Source organism: Notamacropus eugenii, chromosome 1, assembly GCF_028372415.1.
Source record: "Notamacropus eugenii isolate mMacEug1 chromosome 1, mMacEug1.pri_v2, whole genome shotgun sequence".
NCBI lineage: Eukaryota > Metazoa > Chordata > Mammalia > Diprotodontia > Macropodidae > Notamacropus > Notamacropus eugenii.
Window position 1 is genome coordinate 349,127,065 of NC_092872.1, and position 19,426 is coordinate 349,146,490.

Sequence of the window (19,426 nt, forward strand, 5' to 3'; positions counted from 1 at the left end):
AAGTTCCCAGGGATCTGTCTTTGGCTGCTTTTAAAAAAACTGATTTGGCTGAAACCGCTCCCTCCATGGTTACCAAAGATCTTTCTGTTAGCTCTTCTGGCTTTTTCTCAGTACTCACCCTCCCCGAACCTTCCTGCAACTTTGGACTGCTTCCTTCTCCTGGAAATTCCTCCCTGAATTCCCTCACTCTCTTTCTTCTGGTTCTCCTCTTGCCTCTTTTCACTCATTCTTAAGTCTTTGTGGCTGGACTATCATCCATGTCCTCTCCTCTGTGACTGTCCCCTCTGCTCTCCTGGGATTCTCCTCTTTTCTCTCTACAGGAGGGACTCAACCTGTGCTCCATGAATATTTAAAAAAACAAAAACAAAACAAATTTTGATAATTCTATAATTGTTTCCTTTGTAATCCTATGTCTTTTCTTTCATACAATTAAAAATATTACTTTGAGAGGGGGTCCACAGGCTAACCACAAAGAGGTCCATGACACAAAAAGCATTCCAAATTCCTACTCGGCAGTATCTCTTGGTGATCTTATCAGTCTCCATGGGCTCAATTATCATTTTTATGCAGTCAATTATCACATCTAAATATCCAACCAAAACCTCTCTACACAGCTCCACTCCCATATCACCAACTGCCTGTTAGATATCCCCAAATAAAACAAATCTCTGTTAAGCAGTTAACACAATGCCTGGCACATAGTATGCTCTTAATAAACATTTTTTCCCTCCCCCTATTTGCATGTAGGTGTCCAACAGACAAAATTTTACTACCCTTCATGAATGTGTTCCAGCCCCCTTGCTCCAAATGTACCCCTGTATTTCCTATGCATCTTAGAATCTTTACCTTCCTTTAAGACTCAGCTCAGGTGCCAGCTCCAAAGGGAAGAAGTGACTCTTAGTTCCCTTAGTTGTGGGTATTATTCTTCCTCCTTTTATATTTATTGACCTTTTTACCTGGAGACAGAATGTAAACTCCTTGAGAGTAGTGGCAGTTTCCACCACCTCTCCATTTTTTGTCTTTTTTATCCATAATGCTTGGAATAAAAGTTTGCTAAATTGAACTAAACCGAAGGAAGACACAAATGCATGCTAATATTACTGCAGATGATGCATAGCTGGAAAGTTAATCCAATGGTTGACAGTCTGGATTCAAACAGATCTTGATTGGCTAAGATAGGCCAAATCTAATAAGATGCAATAGTACAGAAAAAAATGTGAGGTGCTACACTTAGGTTCCGAAAAATTGTCTTTCCAAGTACAAGATGAGGGAGGTGGGAGTAGAAAAGAGCTCATGTGACGTGGCAGCCAAAAAAGCTAACTCGATCTTCTGCTGCTTTAGGAGAAGCACTGTATCCAGAAAAAAAGGAAATTATCATTTCCTCTGTACTTTGCCCTGTCCAAACTTCCTCTGGAGTACTGTCTTCGGTTTCTGGGTGCCATAGTTTAAGATGGACATTCTGGCTAACTGGGGAGAACTCAGAGGAATGTGTGACCAGGAAAGTAAGGAGATTATGTTTCTCGGGGACTGAATGAAGACATTTACTTGGTGAAAAGAAGACTTAGGGAAACCTAACAGCGGTCTTCCCCGAAGGATTACCTCCCCCCCAAATACTGGAAGAGGAATCAGACTTAACAGAAGTTAGCCAAAGGACAGAACGAAGCAAAAAGTGTGGAAGACCTCCTTAATATAATAATGTGTTATTCCAAAGGAGGCGGGGCTGTCAGAATAGGTAGTGAGCTCCCCAGCACCAGAGGTCTCCAAGCCGACCTGGAGAAGCATCACTCCCAAGCTAATGGAGGAAATTTTGGCTCAGGTACAGCTTCCACTGTCCTTCGAGGGGCCGTCCGAGTTCAGGGATTCTAGGAGTCTCCAGTCCCTGGGAAGGGGGCGGGATGGGACAGGAGGAGTGAAGCCCAGAGCAGGTAAGGAGAAGGCAGTGGGACACCTAGAGAGACCCGGAGGGAAAGGTGCTGGGGGGTGGGGAGTGGGAGGGAGGAGGGAGGCGGAGGAGTGGGGGAGGGGAGTGGTTGGCGGAAGGGGACCAGGGAGCATCGAATCCCTCCGCCCCATTACCTCCTTGTCCGGGACCCACTGCGGTTCGTCAAGGCCAAAGGGGCTGCCGAAGGCCCGGTGTTCGGGGACCATGCGCAGCCCACTGGGCGAACGCACCAGCTTTTTGCCATCGCGGCGCAGGGCCGCTCCGCCAGCGGCCGCCACAAACGAGGAGGACATGGCTCCTCAGTCCGGCCCAGGGTTGCCCCAGCGGACAGTTTCTCAACCTTAGCCACCGTGTCCCGTCCCACCGTGGAGAACAGCCCAGCTGCCCTATCGACACGCCCGCCGATCCTCGCCGCCCAATCGCAACCACAGCTCCGCCCTCGTCCGTCTTCTCTGAACCAATCCGAAGCTAGAGCACCACCCAGCCTCCGCTCATGCGCAAGGAGGGCGGGGCGGGGCGGGGCGGTTCCATTTCCCTAGAGGCTTTGAAAAGAACGAAGGATGAACCAATTAGCAAGCGGCGCTACAAAGGCAGCTGCGCAGTGATTGGAGGAGGCGGTGTCGTCGTCCGTTATTGGACTAGGCCACCGCGCGTAGGACGAACCCCGCCAAGAAAACTGAGTTGAGGTGAGGCGGCCCGAGGTGCGGGCGGATGGCGTGCTGGGGCGGGTCCCCTACTCGTGCCAGGGTCTTGGATGCTCCCGGAGGGCGAGGTGGGTCCTAGAAGGGCCGGGCTTCGGGAAAGCTTGGAGCTCGGGAGTGCCTTGCGGCTCGTCGCCAGCCCTCGAGGCGGGCCCTGCAGTTGGCCCCCCGCCGGAGGGAAGGGGCCCTGAATTCCTGCAAGGGCAGTCCGGAGGGAGAAGATGGGGGCTTCCTAAGAACCGAGGGGAGCTGTCCATGATGACACCCCTCCACCCCCCGCGCCCCCGCCCCAGACTAACCGCCGAATAACTCAGGTTTAGGTAACACTTTGCAAAGTGCTTGTTATGTTCAATAGTACAAGCATTAGTCTTTTTACAGGTAAGAAAGCTGAGGCCCAGAGAGGGGATGTAGCTAACCTAGGAGCAATCAGTGGGGACTTCCTGGAACCTCCAGCGCGGGAGGTGAGTGTTAGGATCGGACCCATTCTTTACACGCGTCATCCTGGCGGCTGTGTGGAAGTTGTACTGGGGACGGGATCTGGAGGGTAGGAGGCCAACCGAGAGACATCTAGGAGAGTGCAAGGTGAGGAGGGCCTGCCTGGAACAGCAGCCCTGTGAGTGGGAAGGGGACAAATGTGTCACTTTGAAGGCAGAACTGGTGAGACTTGGCAATCGATTGGATATAGGAGTTTAATGGGATGATTCTGAAATTACAGACTTGAGAGACTTAAAGGATGGTGGTGTCCTTGGTAAAAATTAGTAAATTAGTGAGAGGAGTGGAGGTTGGGGGCTGGGAAAGGTTTTGCTAATGTTGAGTTTAAGATGCCTGTGGGACATCCAGGGGGAGGTGTCCTCCATGAGGCATTTGGAGATGTGGGACTAGAGTTCTGGAGGGTCACTTCCGGGTGTGTAGATTTGGAAGTCCTTTGCACTGAGATGATCATTGAACCTGTGGGAGTTTATGATTTAGAGTATGAAGAGAGGTGAGGGCTCGGACAGATTCCCTGAAGTATACGCATTCTTAAGTGGTAAAACACAGATAATGATCCAGCAAAGGAAATAAAAGGTGGTCAGATAGGTAGGATGTAACAGACCAGGGTGAGACTAAGTAAAAAATAAACTATTTGGCACTTACAGCTCTTCACAATCTGGTCTCTTGTCTTTCTATTCTCCCCTCAATATTCTCTACAAGGCAGTTCCTTGTAGATGACTTTCCACCTCCTGACTCTTCACTGACTGTCCCTCCCTATCTGAAACCCTCTCTCTCCTCACTTCTCCTGCTTGGAGTCATTGGTTTCCTTGAATAAGACTTGAACCTCAGCTCAAGTGCTGTCTTTTTCAGGAGGTCTTTTCTGGTCTTATTAGCTATTAGTGCGCTCCTTAGCAAGGTTACTTTGTTTCTGTTTGTGTTTGTTAATTTGTATATATGTATACTTTGTCTCTCCCAATAGATGCAAACAACTGTTTAATTTTTATAGTGCCTGACCCCATAATGGGCTTTTACTAAATGTTTCTTGAGTGTCAGGAATACCCAAGCAGAGGTTATGTTTGGATATTTAGATGTGGGAGTCAAGGGCATAGAAATGGTGGTTGAATCTGTGGTAACTGGTAAGATATCTGTAAAGAAGGGATTCTTAATGCTTTTTGTGTCATGGTTTCCTTTGGCATTCTGATGATGCCTATGAACCTTTTAAAGACTAATGTTTTTTAAATTAATGAAATAAATTTGTTAATTACAAAGGATCACAAAGGAAACCAATTTAAGAACTCCTGCTTATAGAGAGAAAAGAGGAGAGGTATTAGAATGGCATAGGGGACATTCTGTTATACACAATACATAAAAAGCAGATACCCCAGGAGCTATCCAATTCTAAACTCAGTGGCTTTGTAATTGATGACTATTTATTAGACTATAAACTCCTTGAGAGCAGCAATTGATAAGAACCAATTTAATCCAATAAACCCTCTGTGCAAGGATCAAACTTTGTATCATCCCCAACATGCTTCACTATAGGTATTGTAATGTTGAATGGCTTCTTAGTAGCATTGTCATTTTATAGATGTAAACAGGAAACTGAAGATTAGGGAGGGGAAGTCACTTTCAATCATTGAATCAGTGGCAAAGCCAGGACCAAAACCCAGGTCTCCTAACTCCTAGTGATCTTTCCATTGCAAAGCTATGCTTATAAGGACTAGTCTTATCTTTCTTTCCCTCTGACTTTCCTGTGACTTATCCTGATGCCTCATATCAGCAGCTCTCTGCCTGATCCTTCCCCATGACAACTATCCAATTCCCCTTATGTCCCTCCTCAGGATGTTAGTACAAATGAGTTAGAAGGGAATAAACACTAAGTTCAAAGGAAAGTCCAGGTAAAATGCTATGAATAAAAGAAAAGGGAGGAAAAATCAGGGCCTTTTTGTAGGTATGTTCAGCACCTTCTTTTAGTAGGCCATTGTATAGCTCTACCAGAAATCTTCTGATGCCATATCATGGCACAGAGGGAACCCTGGGTTCTGAAGTCTGTCCTAGCATGCAGCCACCCCTGGAAGCCACCACTAACCCAGGGAGAACTTGAGAATAAGCTGTGTCTTAGGATCTGCCTAGCAGATCACATGAGGTCTCTATCACTAGCAAATTAGCTACCAGTTGATCAATATTTTTTTAAAAACAACTCATGAAACTATTTACTGTTTATGGAGGGTTTTTATTTGCTTTAGTAGGGGGAGTCCTTACCCCAGTAAAGTTAGGGCTATTTTGAAGTATAGAAGAAATGTGTGTCATAGTGTCCTACCAGATGGTAGGTAAGCTCCATGAAGTCAAATACTGGATAGTATTGAAACATTTAACAAAATTTTTTTAAAGTTTAAATTTGATACTTTTTTTTTTACATTACAAACATTTACAGATTATTTCCACTCCATGAAGTGTCTTTTGTAACAAAGTAAAGCAAAATTAGCAAAATATTATAACAAAGTTAAAACTAATAGTACAGTGACCACTCTGGAAAGTATATGCAGCATTTCACATCTATAGGACCCTCCCCCACCTCTCTGGTTTTTAAATAAACAGAAATCTAAAATAGATTTCTCTACCTCCCGTGAGGGAAAGACAAACAGATTTCTTGTAATAAATACACATTGGCAATATTTTTAAAAATGTAAACATTTTGTATTGATACAACCCTTTCTGACAAATACATAAATACTTTCTCAAGAACAAAGTACATTTCTCCAAAACAGTTTAGCAAAATCATGCCGAATTACATTATTGCAAATCAAACGTGTTGCTTTCTACATTATAGAATCCTGATTGCTAATAAAAAGGATGGATATTTTCTTTAACTTTGGTAATATGGTAACAACATATATACTTAGCCAATTTTGTCATCTTTTATTGTTGTCTATTTAAATTGCAATAATAATTTGTGCATATGGTTGTTTTATGGCATTTTTTTTTCTTTCTATATGATGTTTGCTAAGCCACTGTTTATTAATTGTTTGATCTTATTTTGATTCTGGTCTTTGTTATAAAAAATAGTGCTGCTATGAATATTGTACATAGGGCTATTTTTTGCTGTCAGCAACCTTCTTGGGGATATATGAACAATTCAGTAATTTTTGTTCAATAACTAAAAATTTTCTGAAAGTGTTGTACTGCTTCTCTGCCAGCCTTGAATTAGTTTGAAGATCTTTGCACAGATCCTCCAGCATTGAGTTTACTCTCTTTTTCCATATTAGGGAGGTCACTTGGCAAAGTGAATAGAGAGCTAACCTCAGAGCTAGGTCCAAGTCCAAGGGCCACATCTCAAAAGGCCTAGCTGTGTGACTTTGGACAAATTGACTTTATCTCTCAGTGCTCTGTTTTCTAAGACAATAAGTTGCAGAGAAGGTATAGATCAGAATTGGCCTGGGAAATTCCTCATCTGGTGCTCCATGCACCAATGAAAGCACAGTTCTAGTTTCCTAGCCCTATTAATCCTCTTAGTTAATTATATTAGTGTGAGGTTTCCTTAGAGTTATTTTAATTGCATTTTTCTGTTTATTACAATTTTGAAGATGGTTGACAATTTAAATTTCTTCTATTGAAAACTGTTCATATCCTTTGACTACTTTGTCTTTTGGTGAGTAGCTCGTAATTTTACATATGTAAAACATTTTGCAAACCTTAAAGCCCTAAATGCTAGTTATTTTTTATGTTATTACAGATTATAGATTTATGTCAGTTCTCTAGATTTTTGGGTGCCAGAACCCCTCACATCCTATTATATTACCTCCTACCTTTCCAGTCTTCTTATACTTTACTCCTCTCCACACACTCTGTGATCCAGATGCACTGGCATCCTTTCTCTTCCTCATTCTATCTCCAAACCGAGCACGTTCACATTCTTTTATTCCTGACATTCTCTCCTTCCTTATCTCTGCCTCTTGGCTCTTCCATCAAGTCTCAGCTAAAGTCCTACCTTCTGCGAGAAGAATATCCAAATCCTCCTTAATCTTAATGCCATCCCCCTGAGACTCTCCCCATTTTATCCTGTACATATCTTGTCTGTACACACTTGTTTACATGTTGTCTCCCCCATTAGACTGTGGGCTCTTTGAGAGCAGGAGCTGTTTTTTGCCTCTCTATCCACCTCTGCTTAGCATAATGCCTGGCATGTAGTAGGTACTTAATAAATACTAGTTGACTAAATTTTTTTTAAAAAAATCATCAGTAGGTATGTGTAGTTTACCTGCCCTTCCTCTCTCTGTGTTTCTTGACTCTACTTTTACCAGTAGAATTTTTGTTTCTTTCCTTCCTTTCCTTTCCTTTCTTTTCGTGGATATGCACGATCTTTTCCTACTCCCCTTTTCCACACCCCTCTCTCTTCTTTGTTTGAATGACCTTTATGATTTCAGTGTACATTAAATCATTTCATCTCTCCTTCCTTTCATTTCCTTTCTGTCTGGTCAGCAGAATTGTTTCATTTTTCTAGGATGTAAACAATAATTCAGCTCTTAATTTTTCTTACTAAGTCTAATTGATAAGCATTTATTATGTGCTTACCTTTCAGCAGACCCTGTATTAAGCCCTAGAGATATAAAAAAAGGCAAAAACTGTCCCTGCCCTTTGGTAACTCAGAGTCTAATGGGGGAGACCACATACAACTATGTGCAAACAAGATATATACAAGATCGGTTGGAGATAATCATAATGGGAAGGCACTAGAATTAAGAAGGGGCCTAGAAAGATGTCATGTATAAGGTAATATTTTAGCTGAGACCTAAAAGAAGCCAGGGAAGCTAGGAAATAGAAATGATGAAGTTTGAGAATTCCAGACAGACATACATGGGCCATATGTATAGTACATGAAGTAAGGAGACAGTGTCTTCTTTGAGGAATAATAGCAAGGAGGCCTGTGTCACTGCATCATAGAGTATGGGGAGGGGAATAAGCTGTAAGAAAACTGAGAAAGTAGGGAAGGGTCAGGTTGTGAAGAGTTTTAAAAACCAAAAACTGGATCTTCTATTTGATCCTGAAGGTAATAGGGCAATAAGAAGTCACTGGAGTTTATGAATTAGGGGAAAGGGCAGGAGGAAGGGTTGACATGGTCAGGCCTGCTCTTTAGATTGATCACTTTGGCAATGGAGAGACTGAAGTCTGAGAGAGAAACCAGAATATATTTCAGTAGGCCAGGCATGAGGTGAGGGCCTGAACTAGGGTGGTGGCAGTGACAGAGGAGAGAAGGAGGCATATAGGAGAAGTGTTAAGAAGGTTGAATTGACAGAACTTGGCAAAAGATTGGGTATGGAGGGTGAGAGATAAGTTAAAGAGGACGGCTAGCCTGGGTATCTGAGAGGATGGATGATAGTGCCTTCAACCATACTGGGGAAGTTTAGAAGATGGGGAAGGTTTTAGGAAAATGATAATGAGTCCAAATTTGGACTTGTTGATTTTAAGAAGTGTATGGGACATCCAATTTGAGATGCTTTTGGAGATGTTGAGACTGGTGGTGAGGAGAAGTTGGATAAGTAAATCTGAGAACCATCTCCTTAGAGGTGATATTTGAACCCATGTGAATTGATGAGATCACTAAGTGAAATAGTATACAGGGGGAAAAGAAGAGGACCCAGGAGAGAACCTAGGCAATGCCCGTGGTTAGTGGGTCTAACCTAGATGAAGATGCGGCAAAGGATACTGAGGAGGGGTCAGAGAGAACCAGGAGAGAATAGCATCTTAAAAGCCAAGAGAGAAGGGAATATTCAAGGAGAAAAGGGTGAAGAAAAATGTCATAGGTTGCAGAGGAGTAAAGAAGGATGAGGATTAAGAAAAAAACATGAGGTTTGGTAATTAAGAGGTTATTGGTTACTTTGTAGAGAGCAGTTTCAATTGATTTGTGAAGTTGGAAGCCAGATTGCAGAGTTAAGAAAAGAATCGATCAGAATCAATAAACATTTATTAAGTACCTACTGTGTGCCAGGCACTGTTCTAAATGCTGGGGATACAAAGAAAGTCATAAGACAGTCCCTGCCCTCAAGGAGCTTCTAGTCTAACAGGGGGAGACAACACATAAAAAAGATGAAAAGCTGGATGGAGGCAGAAGGAAGAGGGACAAAAGTTACCTGGCACAGGAACATGATGAAGTCTTGTGTCTGTAATGGGAAATGATCTGAGGAGGTATGAGTTTCCAAGCTGATTTCATTTGGCAGAATGATAAGTTTCTGGAGATGATGAAGTGCAAGGAAAGTAGGCAGGTGGGAAATGATGAGAATTTCCTGGATGTCATCCTTCAGTAGTGGAGCACCTCAGAGGAGATCTTTAATGTCCATCCTTCACCTTCTTCTATGAGGTGGTGGAGAATGAGAGAAAATAGAGCCACTGAATATAAATAAAACTCCTTCTTAAGGAGTTTGCCCAAAAGGGAGAGAGATATAGGACAATAGCTAATAAGGATGGTAAGTGAGAGGTGGTGGAGACATGGGCAAGTTTGTAGACAATAGGGAAGCAGCTAGTAAACAGGAAAAAATTGAAAGTTGGTGAGAGAAAAGAAGTCCTAGAGGAGACAATCTTCTAGAGAAGAAGGAAGTGAATGAGATGGAATGGAATGGAATCTTGTGTGTGGTGAGGTGTCATAAGACTTTTCACAGGCATGAAAGAAGAGATAATGTGGGAAGACCTGTGAGTAATGTAAGAAAAGAATAAGAACAAAAGAGGGAGCTCTCGGCAAATTGTTTTTTCAGGGAAATATGAAGCAAAATTTGCATGTGCTATGGGTTTTTTAAACCTTTATTCAAGTTCTTTTTTCCACTGATTTTGTATTTCAAAAAGTCCGCTGATTTTCTCAGGAGAAATGAAAGCAAGCCATTAACTTTATTTAAAAGTCCACTTTTCTTCACATAATACGTTCTTTGCCAAATTATTCATCTTAGGTATGAGCTATCCTCCCCACCTTTTTTTTAGGGGGGAATATCACTCTAACTTTTCTTTAGTTGTCTAATTATTGATGAATAGACTTGGCTATTTTAAACTGACAGTATTTTTATTCATTGTGTCCTCTTGATAATTTGCTAGTCTTATTGACCCCCACCCAAAAAAAAATTCTACAGCCTGAGTATTCATATTCTGAGTGAATTAAATTTAGGAATTCTATTGTACTACACTTTTCCAGGAATTCCAATACTTATGGCCAGTTTTCTTGTATATCTACCTGAAATACAATATTTAGAATTTTAGTTTTATAATTTTTTTTGGAAGGCCAGTTTCTCAAATTTTCTCTATCTTCAAGCTCAGTTTCTTTAGTTTGTAGAGATCTCACCATTGTTTCAAATTGTTCTTTTCCCTTTGTTCTAATTTATATCTATATTTTTTATTCTGTTTTCTTTTATTACAATGTACTCTGCTTCATTAAGATTTTCTATCTTCTATACTGTCAGTGCATATTAAATGCTCTATTATCATAGTTCATCTATATAGTATTTTATGATTTACAAAACATTTCATATATATTATCTTATTTGGTGCTCACTACAGTCCTCTTAGTGTATGTAGCATTAGCAAAATTATTGCCATTGCAGAAATGAGGAAATTAGAAATGAGGCCCAGAGCAATGAAGGAGTTTATCAGTTAACAGAAAGAAGTGGAGCCAGAATCAAACCCATATGATCTGCTCCAAATCCAGTGCCGTTTCTGCTATAGCTGATATGATGGACACACAGGCCAACACTGGGCCTATTCTCAAAGTCTTTCCAGAGCTTTTGGGTCCCTGACATAACCTTTGAAAAATTAAGATCTTCATTATACTTTGATGAAACATTGTGGGAGAATTTGAGGGCCTACTCAAGAATTTTAATGGAACAACCAAGTAGTATGATACATGTACTTTGCCCTTCAACAAACAAAAGATAATAACTTCTAATGGCTTCCTGTTGCATTCAAGATAAAGTCTAATTAATGCTTCCTAATAGGAACTCTTCATGCCAGTCAGGAAAGTCTCCTGAACATCACATGTTCATTGTCCCATTCTATGATAACTTCCATGAAATACTTACCTGAAATGCCCTTCCTTCTCCCCTCTAAATCCTACTCATCATTCGAGACCCAACTCAAGTCCCACCATCCATGAAACCTTTTCTGAAGTATTTGAAGAACTGTAATAGGGAAGAAAGAGTCATCTTATTCTATCAGCTCAGTTCCAGAGAGTCATGAGTACCTGAGTGGAACCTACTGCTTAAGGAGGTAGAGAGTTCCTCATCCCCAGGAGTCTTCAAGCTGAATATGAAAGGGCATTTTTCAGAAATATTTTAGAGGCAATTCCTGCTCAGATACAGATTCAACCATTGAGATTTGTTTCACCTCTGAGATTCTAAGATTCTGTGATTAAACTTTCTTGGCCTAGGCTATCATAATTGCTTTTGATATTACCACAGAACTTAAACTTCCCTGAGCACAGAAGGAAAATTGACTTTACTGTCTTTACAGAGATTTCATGGAGACAGATTTAAGGAAAATTACTCTGAAAAATACTGAGAATGCATCGATCAAGTGATCTTTCATACAATTGGAAACTGAGTATATCAATGATAGGTACCATCTTTTTCATTTGTTTTTTGTATATAGGAATTAACTTTACACTTAGTGTTATTCCATATATAGTTATATTCCAAAGTAAGAGAATTACTTGCATTTTCTAGATATTTGATAATATTTTGTGTAAATTATCCACTACTAAAGGTATATACTTTCCTCTGTTGCATTTTACCTGATTGTCATCTTTTTTAGCTTTCTTGTATTTTAACAGATTTACAGGAATAAATATTAGTTATTTTTATATTTGTTACAAAAACAGAACTGTTTTACTTTCATAATTTTAGAGATTTTGGTGTTTTCCATTTTTCCCCCTTGCTTATTAGCATAAACATAAATTTATTGGGCTAAGGTCCTATTACCAAGTTACCATCCCGAATGATGTTTTTAGGTAATTGAAAATGACGCTATATTGAAAATTTAACTTCTTTCTTAAACCTGACAACATTATTAAGCATAGAACCTTTGATGGAATATATTTCTTAAGCATTCTGTGTGCAATTTTTATTTGATTTTAACTTTGACCATAAAAAGTTTTTTTGTGAGACTAATTTTTATAATAAACTTGTCAACTTAATATACCCAAACTTTTGGATACATAAAAGCCATAAAAATATTGTATGTAAAATTCTTAACTTCCGTAATTTATATGTTTAACAAAGTTATAATGATTAGCTTTAACAAAGTAATATTGAACTCATCCTGTTTATTTTTCTGTCCTCCCCTCATTGATTTATTGCATAATTTCTGGATTTTTTTCTAGTGTTATTATTGTTTAGACCCTAACATCAAAGTTTCTGAGATAGTAGAAATAACATTAAAGAAAATAAAAGAAGGGCAGTTGAATCCAATCAAGAGAAGATGTCCATGCTAGAGGCAAAAAAGTTTCAAGCTTAATGAGAGATTTAAAGATTTTTCAAAAATGAAGAGGGTGCTGAAAAAAAAAATCAGAGCTATTATTACTGGAAAAAGGTGACTGAGAGGATACAATAACTACTGACTCATATGCCAACTTTTCATCTCAACTAAATCTTTATGAGAAAAATTTTTATTAGCACATCTAAGAGTCTCCTTGATGAAAATAAGAAAAGAGAATGAGCAGGCTTTTTACAAATGATATCCTATAAGAGACCACATCTTTATAGTCACACAGTTGATGGAAAGGCACAGAGAATACCAGATTCCACAGTTTGTTGTTGTTTGACTATTAAAAAAGCATTTAATTCAGTGGAGAAAACTATATCCTCAAGGATGTTTTGTCTTTTTTCTATTCTTTCTTTTTTGCTCCCCTCTTCCATTGTGGAAGAGTAGTGACCATTCATAATCTGATCCCAATATTGATCAGCATGGAAGTTTTTACTTACTCTATTTTTCTGACCTTGGCTAGATTGCCCTTCCTTAGGCAGCCTGGTGCCCCTCTACACCTGGGGTCTTACCATGTTGGTGCCAGATTTATTATGGTCACCCTAAGCAACTTTAGCCCTACTGCTTCTCAGAACTCCCAAACTCAAGAGATCTTCTCATCTTAGCCTTCCCTAGCAATAGGGACTACAGATATGAACCACTATGCCTGACCACGAGTGCTTTTTCTCCATAGTGTCTAGATTCCTTGATAGATACTACAGGAAAACCTTTGCTTGATAGCTTTTTGCTTATTAATAGCAAATCAAGGATAAAACTGGACGGCATGGTTGACAGTACTGTTTGTCACTTCATGGAAGATATCTAGAACATAATCCAAATTGAGGAGGTATTCCCCATAGATGGTGAGGTCCTTTGGATTTTTCTGTTTATAAATAGCGCAACATGCAACATTATAAAAACCTCCTAAATGGAATCCCAAAATCCTTCAGAAGCATTTGTTCACACACTCTCACAGACACACACACACTCACCCCCCACACCCACCACCATCACCACCACCAAAACAATAAGTAATACCTTTTGTCCAGGTATTGATGGGCATTTGGATAGACAACCATGGAGAGGTCCACCAGTCCATACTGAATCTTTTGAATAGACATTGCAGATTATTAGTGAACTAAGCCTGTCATTTTATAGGCATACAAGAGCAGATTGGATTGTATCTGGGGAAATTCGTGCTCTCAGTGATCCCAAATTTTTATTCTTGAAAGTAAAGTCTATCATTTTAATATAAGTATACTTCTGATATTTCTATATGACAGTGAATCAGAGAATGACAAAATCATGAAAGAATCATAATTTATTTATCTATATATGTAGTTTTTCCAGATAGAATGTAAGCCCTTTGAGGTCAGAGAACATTTTGCATAGTCTCTGGCACATAGTAGGTGCTTAATAAGTACTTGCTGAAACAAAATTTCAGGTCACCCAAAGGTCTTTGGAGAGGTGCATGGTAAGCAAAAATAGAAGGCAGCATTTCACCAACAATGAATTATGTTCACAGTCCATAAAACATCCCACTAAAGAGATATATCCCTAAAATAGGAGATGGACAGAGTGATAATTTAACAAGAGTGAGGGAAAGTACATGGAGACTAGCTACATCTTATTTATTGGCATTTATTGTAATGTCAAGACACTCAGAACCTCAGCACATTGTATAGATTCCCCATAGAGGATTTATAGAAAGACATGGTTAAGTGTTATATAGGATAAGAAATCATGGATGAATTTATGTGTGATTTGTTGAGTGTTTATTAAATTCATCACAGAAATTACAAAATTGCCTTAACTTGTTAACCCTTCTTAACTTCTTTTTTTCTGTATATGATTTTTTTAATGATGTCCTTTTTTTTTTTTACCTGTCATCACTTTCTCCCCCAAACAGAAGCCATTTCTTATAACAAATAAGAATAATCAAGCAAAATAAATGAACATATTGGTCATGGCCAAAGACGATTGTATTTCTTTGTAGTCTTAATATTTGTCATTTCTTATTACAATAATATTCTATTATATTAATAGACCAAAATGTATTCAACCTTTCCCTGATCATTTGACATTTAAGTTGTTTTTAGTTTTTTGCTATTACTGTATAGGTAATGCTACTAACAGTATTTTTGTACAAACAAATGTCTTAAAAAGTTTACCAAGGAGATTCTTATGATATAATCTCAATAACAGTATCACTAGTTCGGTAACTAGTAAGAATAACTAACTTTTATTATCTAATGCCATATTGCTTTATAAAGGAATCGTTACCATTTCATAACTTCATCAGACTTGTATACCTTTTTTTTCTTGGCCCTAATAGCATTGAATTTTATTATTTTTAACTGTCATTGCAAATTTAGTGGACATAAGGTAGGTAGGTCAGTTGTTTTGACTCTTAGTTTGCTGATTTGTAAATAGTTTTAACTGTTTCTTAGGGACGTTAATGATAATTAATATTTTATCTTTTGAAAATTCTTTTTGACATGCTTTATCTGTTTATATCTAGGGGATAAATTTTACATTTATAAATCTTTATCAGTTCCTCATAGAGCATTCATATCAAACATCTGTTAGAAGTGCTTATTAAAAAGACTTCTTACCTAATCTGTGTTTTATTTCCTTTTTTGTTCTTGGTGGATTGCTTTTTGTTATACAAAAGCTCTACATTTTTACATAGTAAGGTTTCAAATGACGGGAAGAAATTGTGGCCATATTGCTGTCAAAAAAAGGTGATTGGGAGAACAAGAATAATACTGAGTCATATGCCTCCTTTTCACCTCTATAAAATCTTTGTAATATTTATCCATATCCATATCTTATCATTTTCCTCACTCCAGACTGAGAGAGACAGAGACAGAGAGAAAAAGAGAGACAAGGGAGAGGGTTCCCAAAAAACAACAAAGAAAAGATTAGGGAGAAAGAGGACAGAAAGAATGTCAGGAGGAATCACAACTAGGACAGTTTTGAGTGTTATATTCTAAACTTATTACATATTTAAAAAGAACTGGAAGGGCTACATAATAGATATATAGTTTTATGTACAGTCTTTTTAAGTAAGGTAGAAATGTTCATTTTATTGGTTTTTGTTAAATGAAAAATAGTTTAAAAGAAAAAAAGTTACTTGAATCAGATTTTTTTTGCCTTATGTTTTGATGTGTCTTTCATTCATAGGAGACTCCTCAAGTCTGTAGTATATACTTTTAAGAAATGGATTGGGATCAACTAGGATTAAATCCTAAAGTTATCACTGCTGTTAAGAAAGGTAATTTAGATGTGTTATAAATGTAAAATGACAATTGGTGTGAGAATGAGTTTGTATTCCAATTATCTTTTTAAATTACTAATTAAAATCTGCAAAAATAATTTTTGTTCTGACAATTGTTTTGATTCTCCTTGCTGTATTTGTGCTCCTCATTTCAGCCAAACTAAAATCAATAAAGAAAGTTTTGCACCTTTCTGGACCAGATTTGCAGAGACTAACAAAACTGTCCAGCATTGATGTCCAGCATTTATTAAAAACAATCTCATTAGCACTAAGGAGCAACTGTGTTCTGACAGGTAACAACAGAATGAGAAAATTTTGCTTGGGACCTTTTTTTTTTTTGGAGGGAATAAATTGCATAAAAGTTGATTAATATCAGTGTAATCCTGGCATGACCACTGACACAGAAGGTTTCGGTCAAAGTCATTCTGTCATAAATAAAGTACAGTCTTTCTTCGTGTTTCAAAATCTGAAAAATTGTTGATGTTAATGCTGAGACTGGTAGTTAGTGCTGTAGGTAGAGTGGCAGACCTGGAATCTGTAAGATCTGAGTTAAAATCAAATCCAAGACACTCATAGTTGTATGACTCTGGGAGAATCACTTACTCTCTGGCTGCCTCAGTTTCTTTGTCTGTAATGTGGGGATGATAGCAACTACTTTCAAAAAAGATAAAATTAGATAATAATTTTAAAGCATTTGCACACCTTAAAGTACCATATACACATTAGCTATTGTTGTCATTATCATTGACTTTTTAAAAATTCTTTTTGGTTACATTTTAAGTTCCAAATTGTTTCCCTCTCCCTCTCCCCACACTAGAGAAGGCCACCATTTGATGCAGATATACACACACACGTACGTGTGTCTGTGTGTGTGTGTGTGTGTGAGGGGAACCATGCTATGCATACTTCCATTAGTTCTTTCTCTGGAAATGGATAGCATCTTTCTTCATAGGTCCTTGTAGGTTTATTTGAGTATTTATATAATATTCAGAATAACATAGTCATTCCCAGTTATTCTTTGAACAATATTGCTGTAACTGTATGTATAACAATCTCTTGGTTCCACTCATTTCACTCTTCATTATTTCATGAAAGTCTTTACATGTTTTCCAGAATCAATCAGCTCTTCTTTTCTTAGTGCATGATAGTGTTCTGTTACAATCATATACCACAGCTTCTTCCGCCATTCTTCAATTGATGGGCATCCCCTTAATTTCCACTTCTTTCCCACCATGAAAAAAAGCTGCTATAAATATTTTAGAACATACAGCTTCTTTTCTTTTTTTCTGATATCCTGGAGAAACAGACCTAATCGTGGTATTGCTGGGTCTAAAAGTATACACAGCTTTATAACGCTTGGGGCATAATTTCAGATTGTTCCCCAGAATCAGTTCATGATTTTATCAACAGCGTATTGGTGTCCCAATTTTTCCATATCCCTTGTTTGTCCTTTTCCCCTTCTGTCATTTTCACCAATCTGATAGGTGTGAGATGATATCTTAAAGTTAAGTTCTCTATGTATTTGAGATATGAGACCTTTATCCAAAAAACTGTCTACAAAGATTTTCCCCCAGTTTTCTGCTTTCCTTCTAATTGATTTTATTTGTACAAAAACTTTTCGATTTAATGTAATCAAAATTATTTTTTATATCTCACAATGTTCTCTATCTTTTGTTTATTTATAAATTATTCTCCTCTTCATCAGTCTGGTAGGTATTATGTTCCATGTTCTTCTAATTTACTTATGATGTCTCCTTTTCTATCTAGCTCATGTACCCATTTGGACCTTATCTTGATAAATGATGTAAGATACTGGTCTATATCCAATTTCTACCATAAGATTTTCCAGTTTTTTCAACTTTTTTTTTTATCAAATAGTAAATTCTTATCCCAAAAGCTTAAATCTTTATACTTGTGAAATACAAAGTTACTATAATTATTTATTACTATACATTGGTATGTCTATTCTGTTCCACTGACCCACCTTTTTTTTTTCCTAGCCAGTACAAGATAGTTTTGATAATTAGTACTTTATAATATAGTTTAGGATCTGGTACTGTTAAACCTCCTTCCTTCACGTCTTTTTTCATTAATTCCTTTGATATTCTTGTCCTTTTGTTCTTTCAAATAAATTTTATTATTTTTTTCTAGCTCAATAAAATAGTTTTTTTGGTAATTTAATTGGAATGTCATTGAATAAGTAGATTCGGTAGAACTGTCATTTTTATTATATTGGCTCTGCCCACCCATCAATAATTAATATTTCTCCAATTATTTAAATCTGACTTTATTTGTATAAAAAGTGTTTTGGAATTATGTTCATGTCTTTCCTGGGTTTGTCTTGGCAGGTACACTCCCAAGTATTTTATGCTGTCTATAGTTATTTTAAATGGGTCATCTCTTACTATCCCTTCTTGTAGGGTTTTGTTGCTGATATATAGAAATTCTGATGATTTATGTGAGTTTATTTTATATACTGCTATTTTACTGAAATTATTATTTCAACTAGCTTTTTAATTGAATCTCTAGGTTTTTCAAAATATATCAGCCATAATGTCTGCAAAAAGAGATAATTTTATTACCTCATTGCACATTCAGATTGCTTCTATTTCCCTTTCTTATTGCTATTACAAGCATTTCTTGTACAGGATCGAGTAATGTTGGTGATAATGGGGGTTCTTGTTTTACTCCTGATCTTATTGGGAAGGCTTACAGATATTACTTGATGATAGTTTTAAGTAGATACTTCTTATCATTTTAAGGAAAAATCCATTTATTATACCTATGCTTTCAAGTGTTTTTAAAAGGAATGAGTATTTAATTTTGTGAAAAACTTTTTCTGCACCTGTTGATATAACCATAGAATTTTTGTTACTTTTATTATTAATATAATCAATTATGTTAATAATTTTCCTTGTGTTAAGCCATGCCAGTGTTCCTGGTAGAAATCCCACTTAGTCACTATATACAATCTTTGTGATATATTATTGTAATCTCCTAGTAGTATTTTATTTAGGGTTTTTGTAATGATATTTGTTAGTGAAATTGGTCTCTGATTTTCTTTCTCTGTTTTTACTCTTCCAAGTTTAGGTATCAACAGCATATTTGTTCCATAAAAGGAATTTGCAGGACCCCTTCTTTGCCTGTTATTGTAAATGATTGATTTAATATTGGAATCAGTATCAACTGATTTAAATGTTTGACAGAATTTGTAACTCCATCTGGTCCTGGTGCTTTTTTCTTAGGAAGCTCATTTATAGCCTATTCAATTTCATTTTCTAAAATAGATTTATTTAGATATCCTATTTCCTTTTCTGTTAATCTGGGCAGTTTATATTTTTATAAATATTCATCCATTTCATTTAGATTGTTAAATTTTTTGGGAAATAGTTGGGCAAAGTAACTCCTAACAGTTGCTTTGATTTAGTCTTCATTGGTGGTATATTCACCCTTTTCATTTTTGGTATTAGTGATTTGATTTTCTTCTCTCTTTTTTTTATTCATATTAACCAATGGTGTATCTATTTTAATGGTTTTTTT

At 37.5% G+C, this 19,426-nt stretch overlaps 2 protein-coding genes across 20 annotated transcripts in view; one reads left to right on the forward strand and one right to left on the reverse strand.

Annotated features, from left to right (window-relative positions):
* ZFYVE21 (zinc finger FYVE-type containing 21) overlaps positions 1-2,462 on the reverse strand; it is a 47,746-nt gene extending 45,284 nt beyond the window's left edge. For all 4 annotated transcript variants that reach the window (XM_072630124.1, XM_072630122.1, XM_072630123.1 and 1 more), the window contains exon 1: positions 2,077-2,462. In XM_072630124.1, coding sequence (XP_072486225.1) covers positions 2,077-2,235 — 159 coding nt within the window. In that variant the 5' untranslated portion in view covers positions 2,236-2,462. The remainder of the gene's footprint in view (positions 1-2,076) is intronic.
* The window catches only part of XRCC3 (X-ray repair cross complementing 3), a 68,274-nt gene continuing 50,154 nt past the window's right edge, over positions 1,307-19,426 (forward strand). For 3 of the 16 annotated variants that reach the window (XM_072630108.1, XM_072630114.1, XM_072630118.1), the window contains exons 1-5: positions 2,372-2,628; positions 3,022-3,104; positions 11,599-11,703; positions 15,793-15,883; positions 16,042-16,179. In XM_072630108.1, coding sequence (XP_072486209.1) covers positions 15,829-15,883; positions 16,042-16,179 — 193 coding nt within the window. In that variant the 5' untranslated portion in view covers positions 2,372-2,628; positions 3,022-3,104; positions 11,599-11,703; positions 15,793-15,828. The other 13 variants (XM_072630105.1, XM_072630112.1, XM_072630117.1 and 10 more) reach the window with 6 other exon arrangements.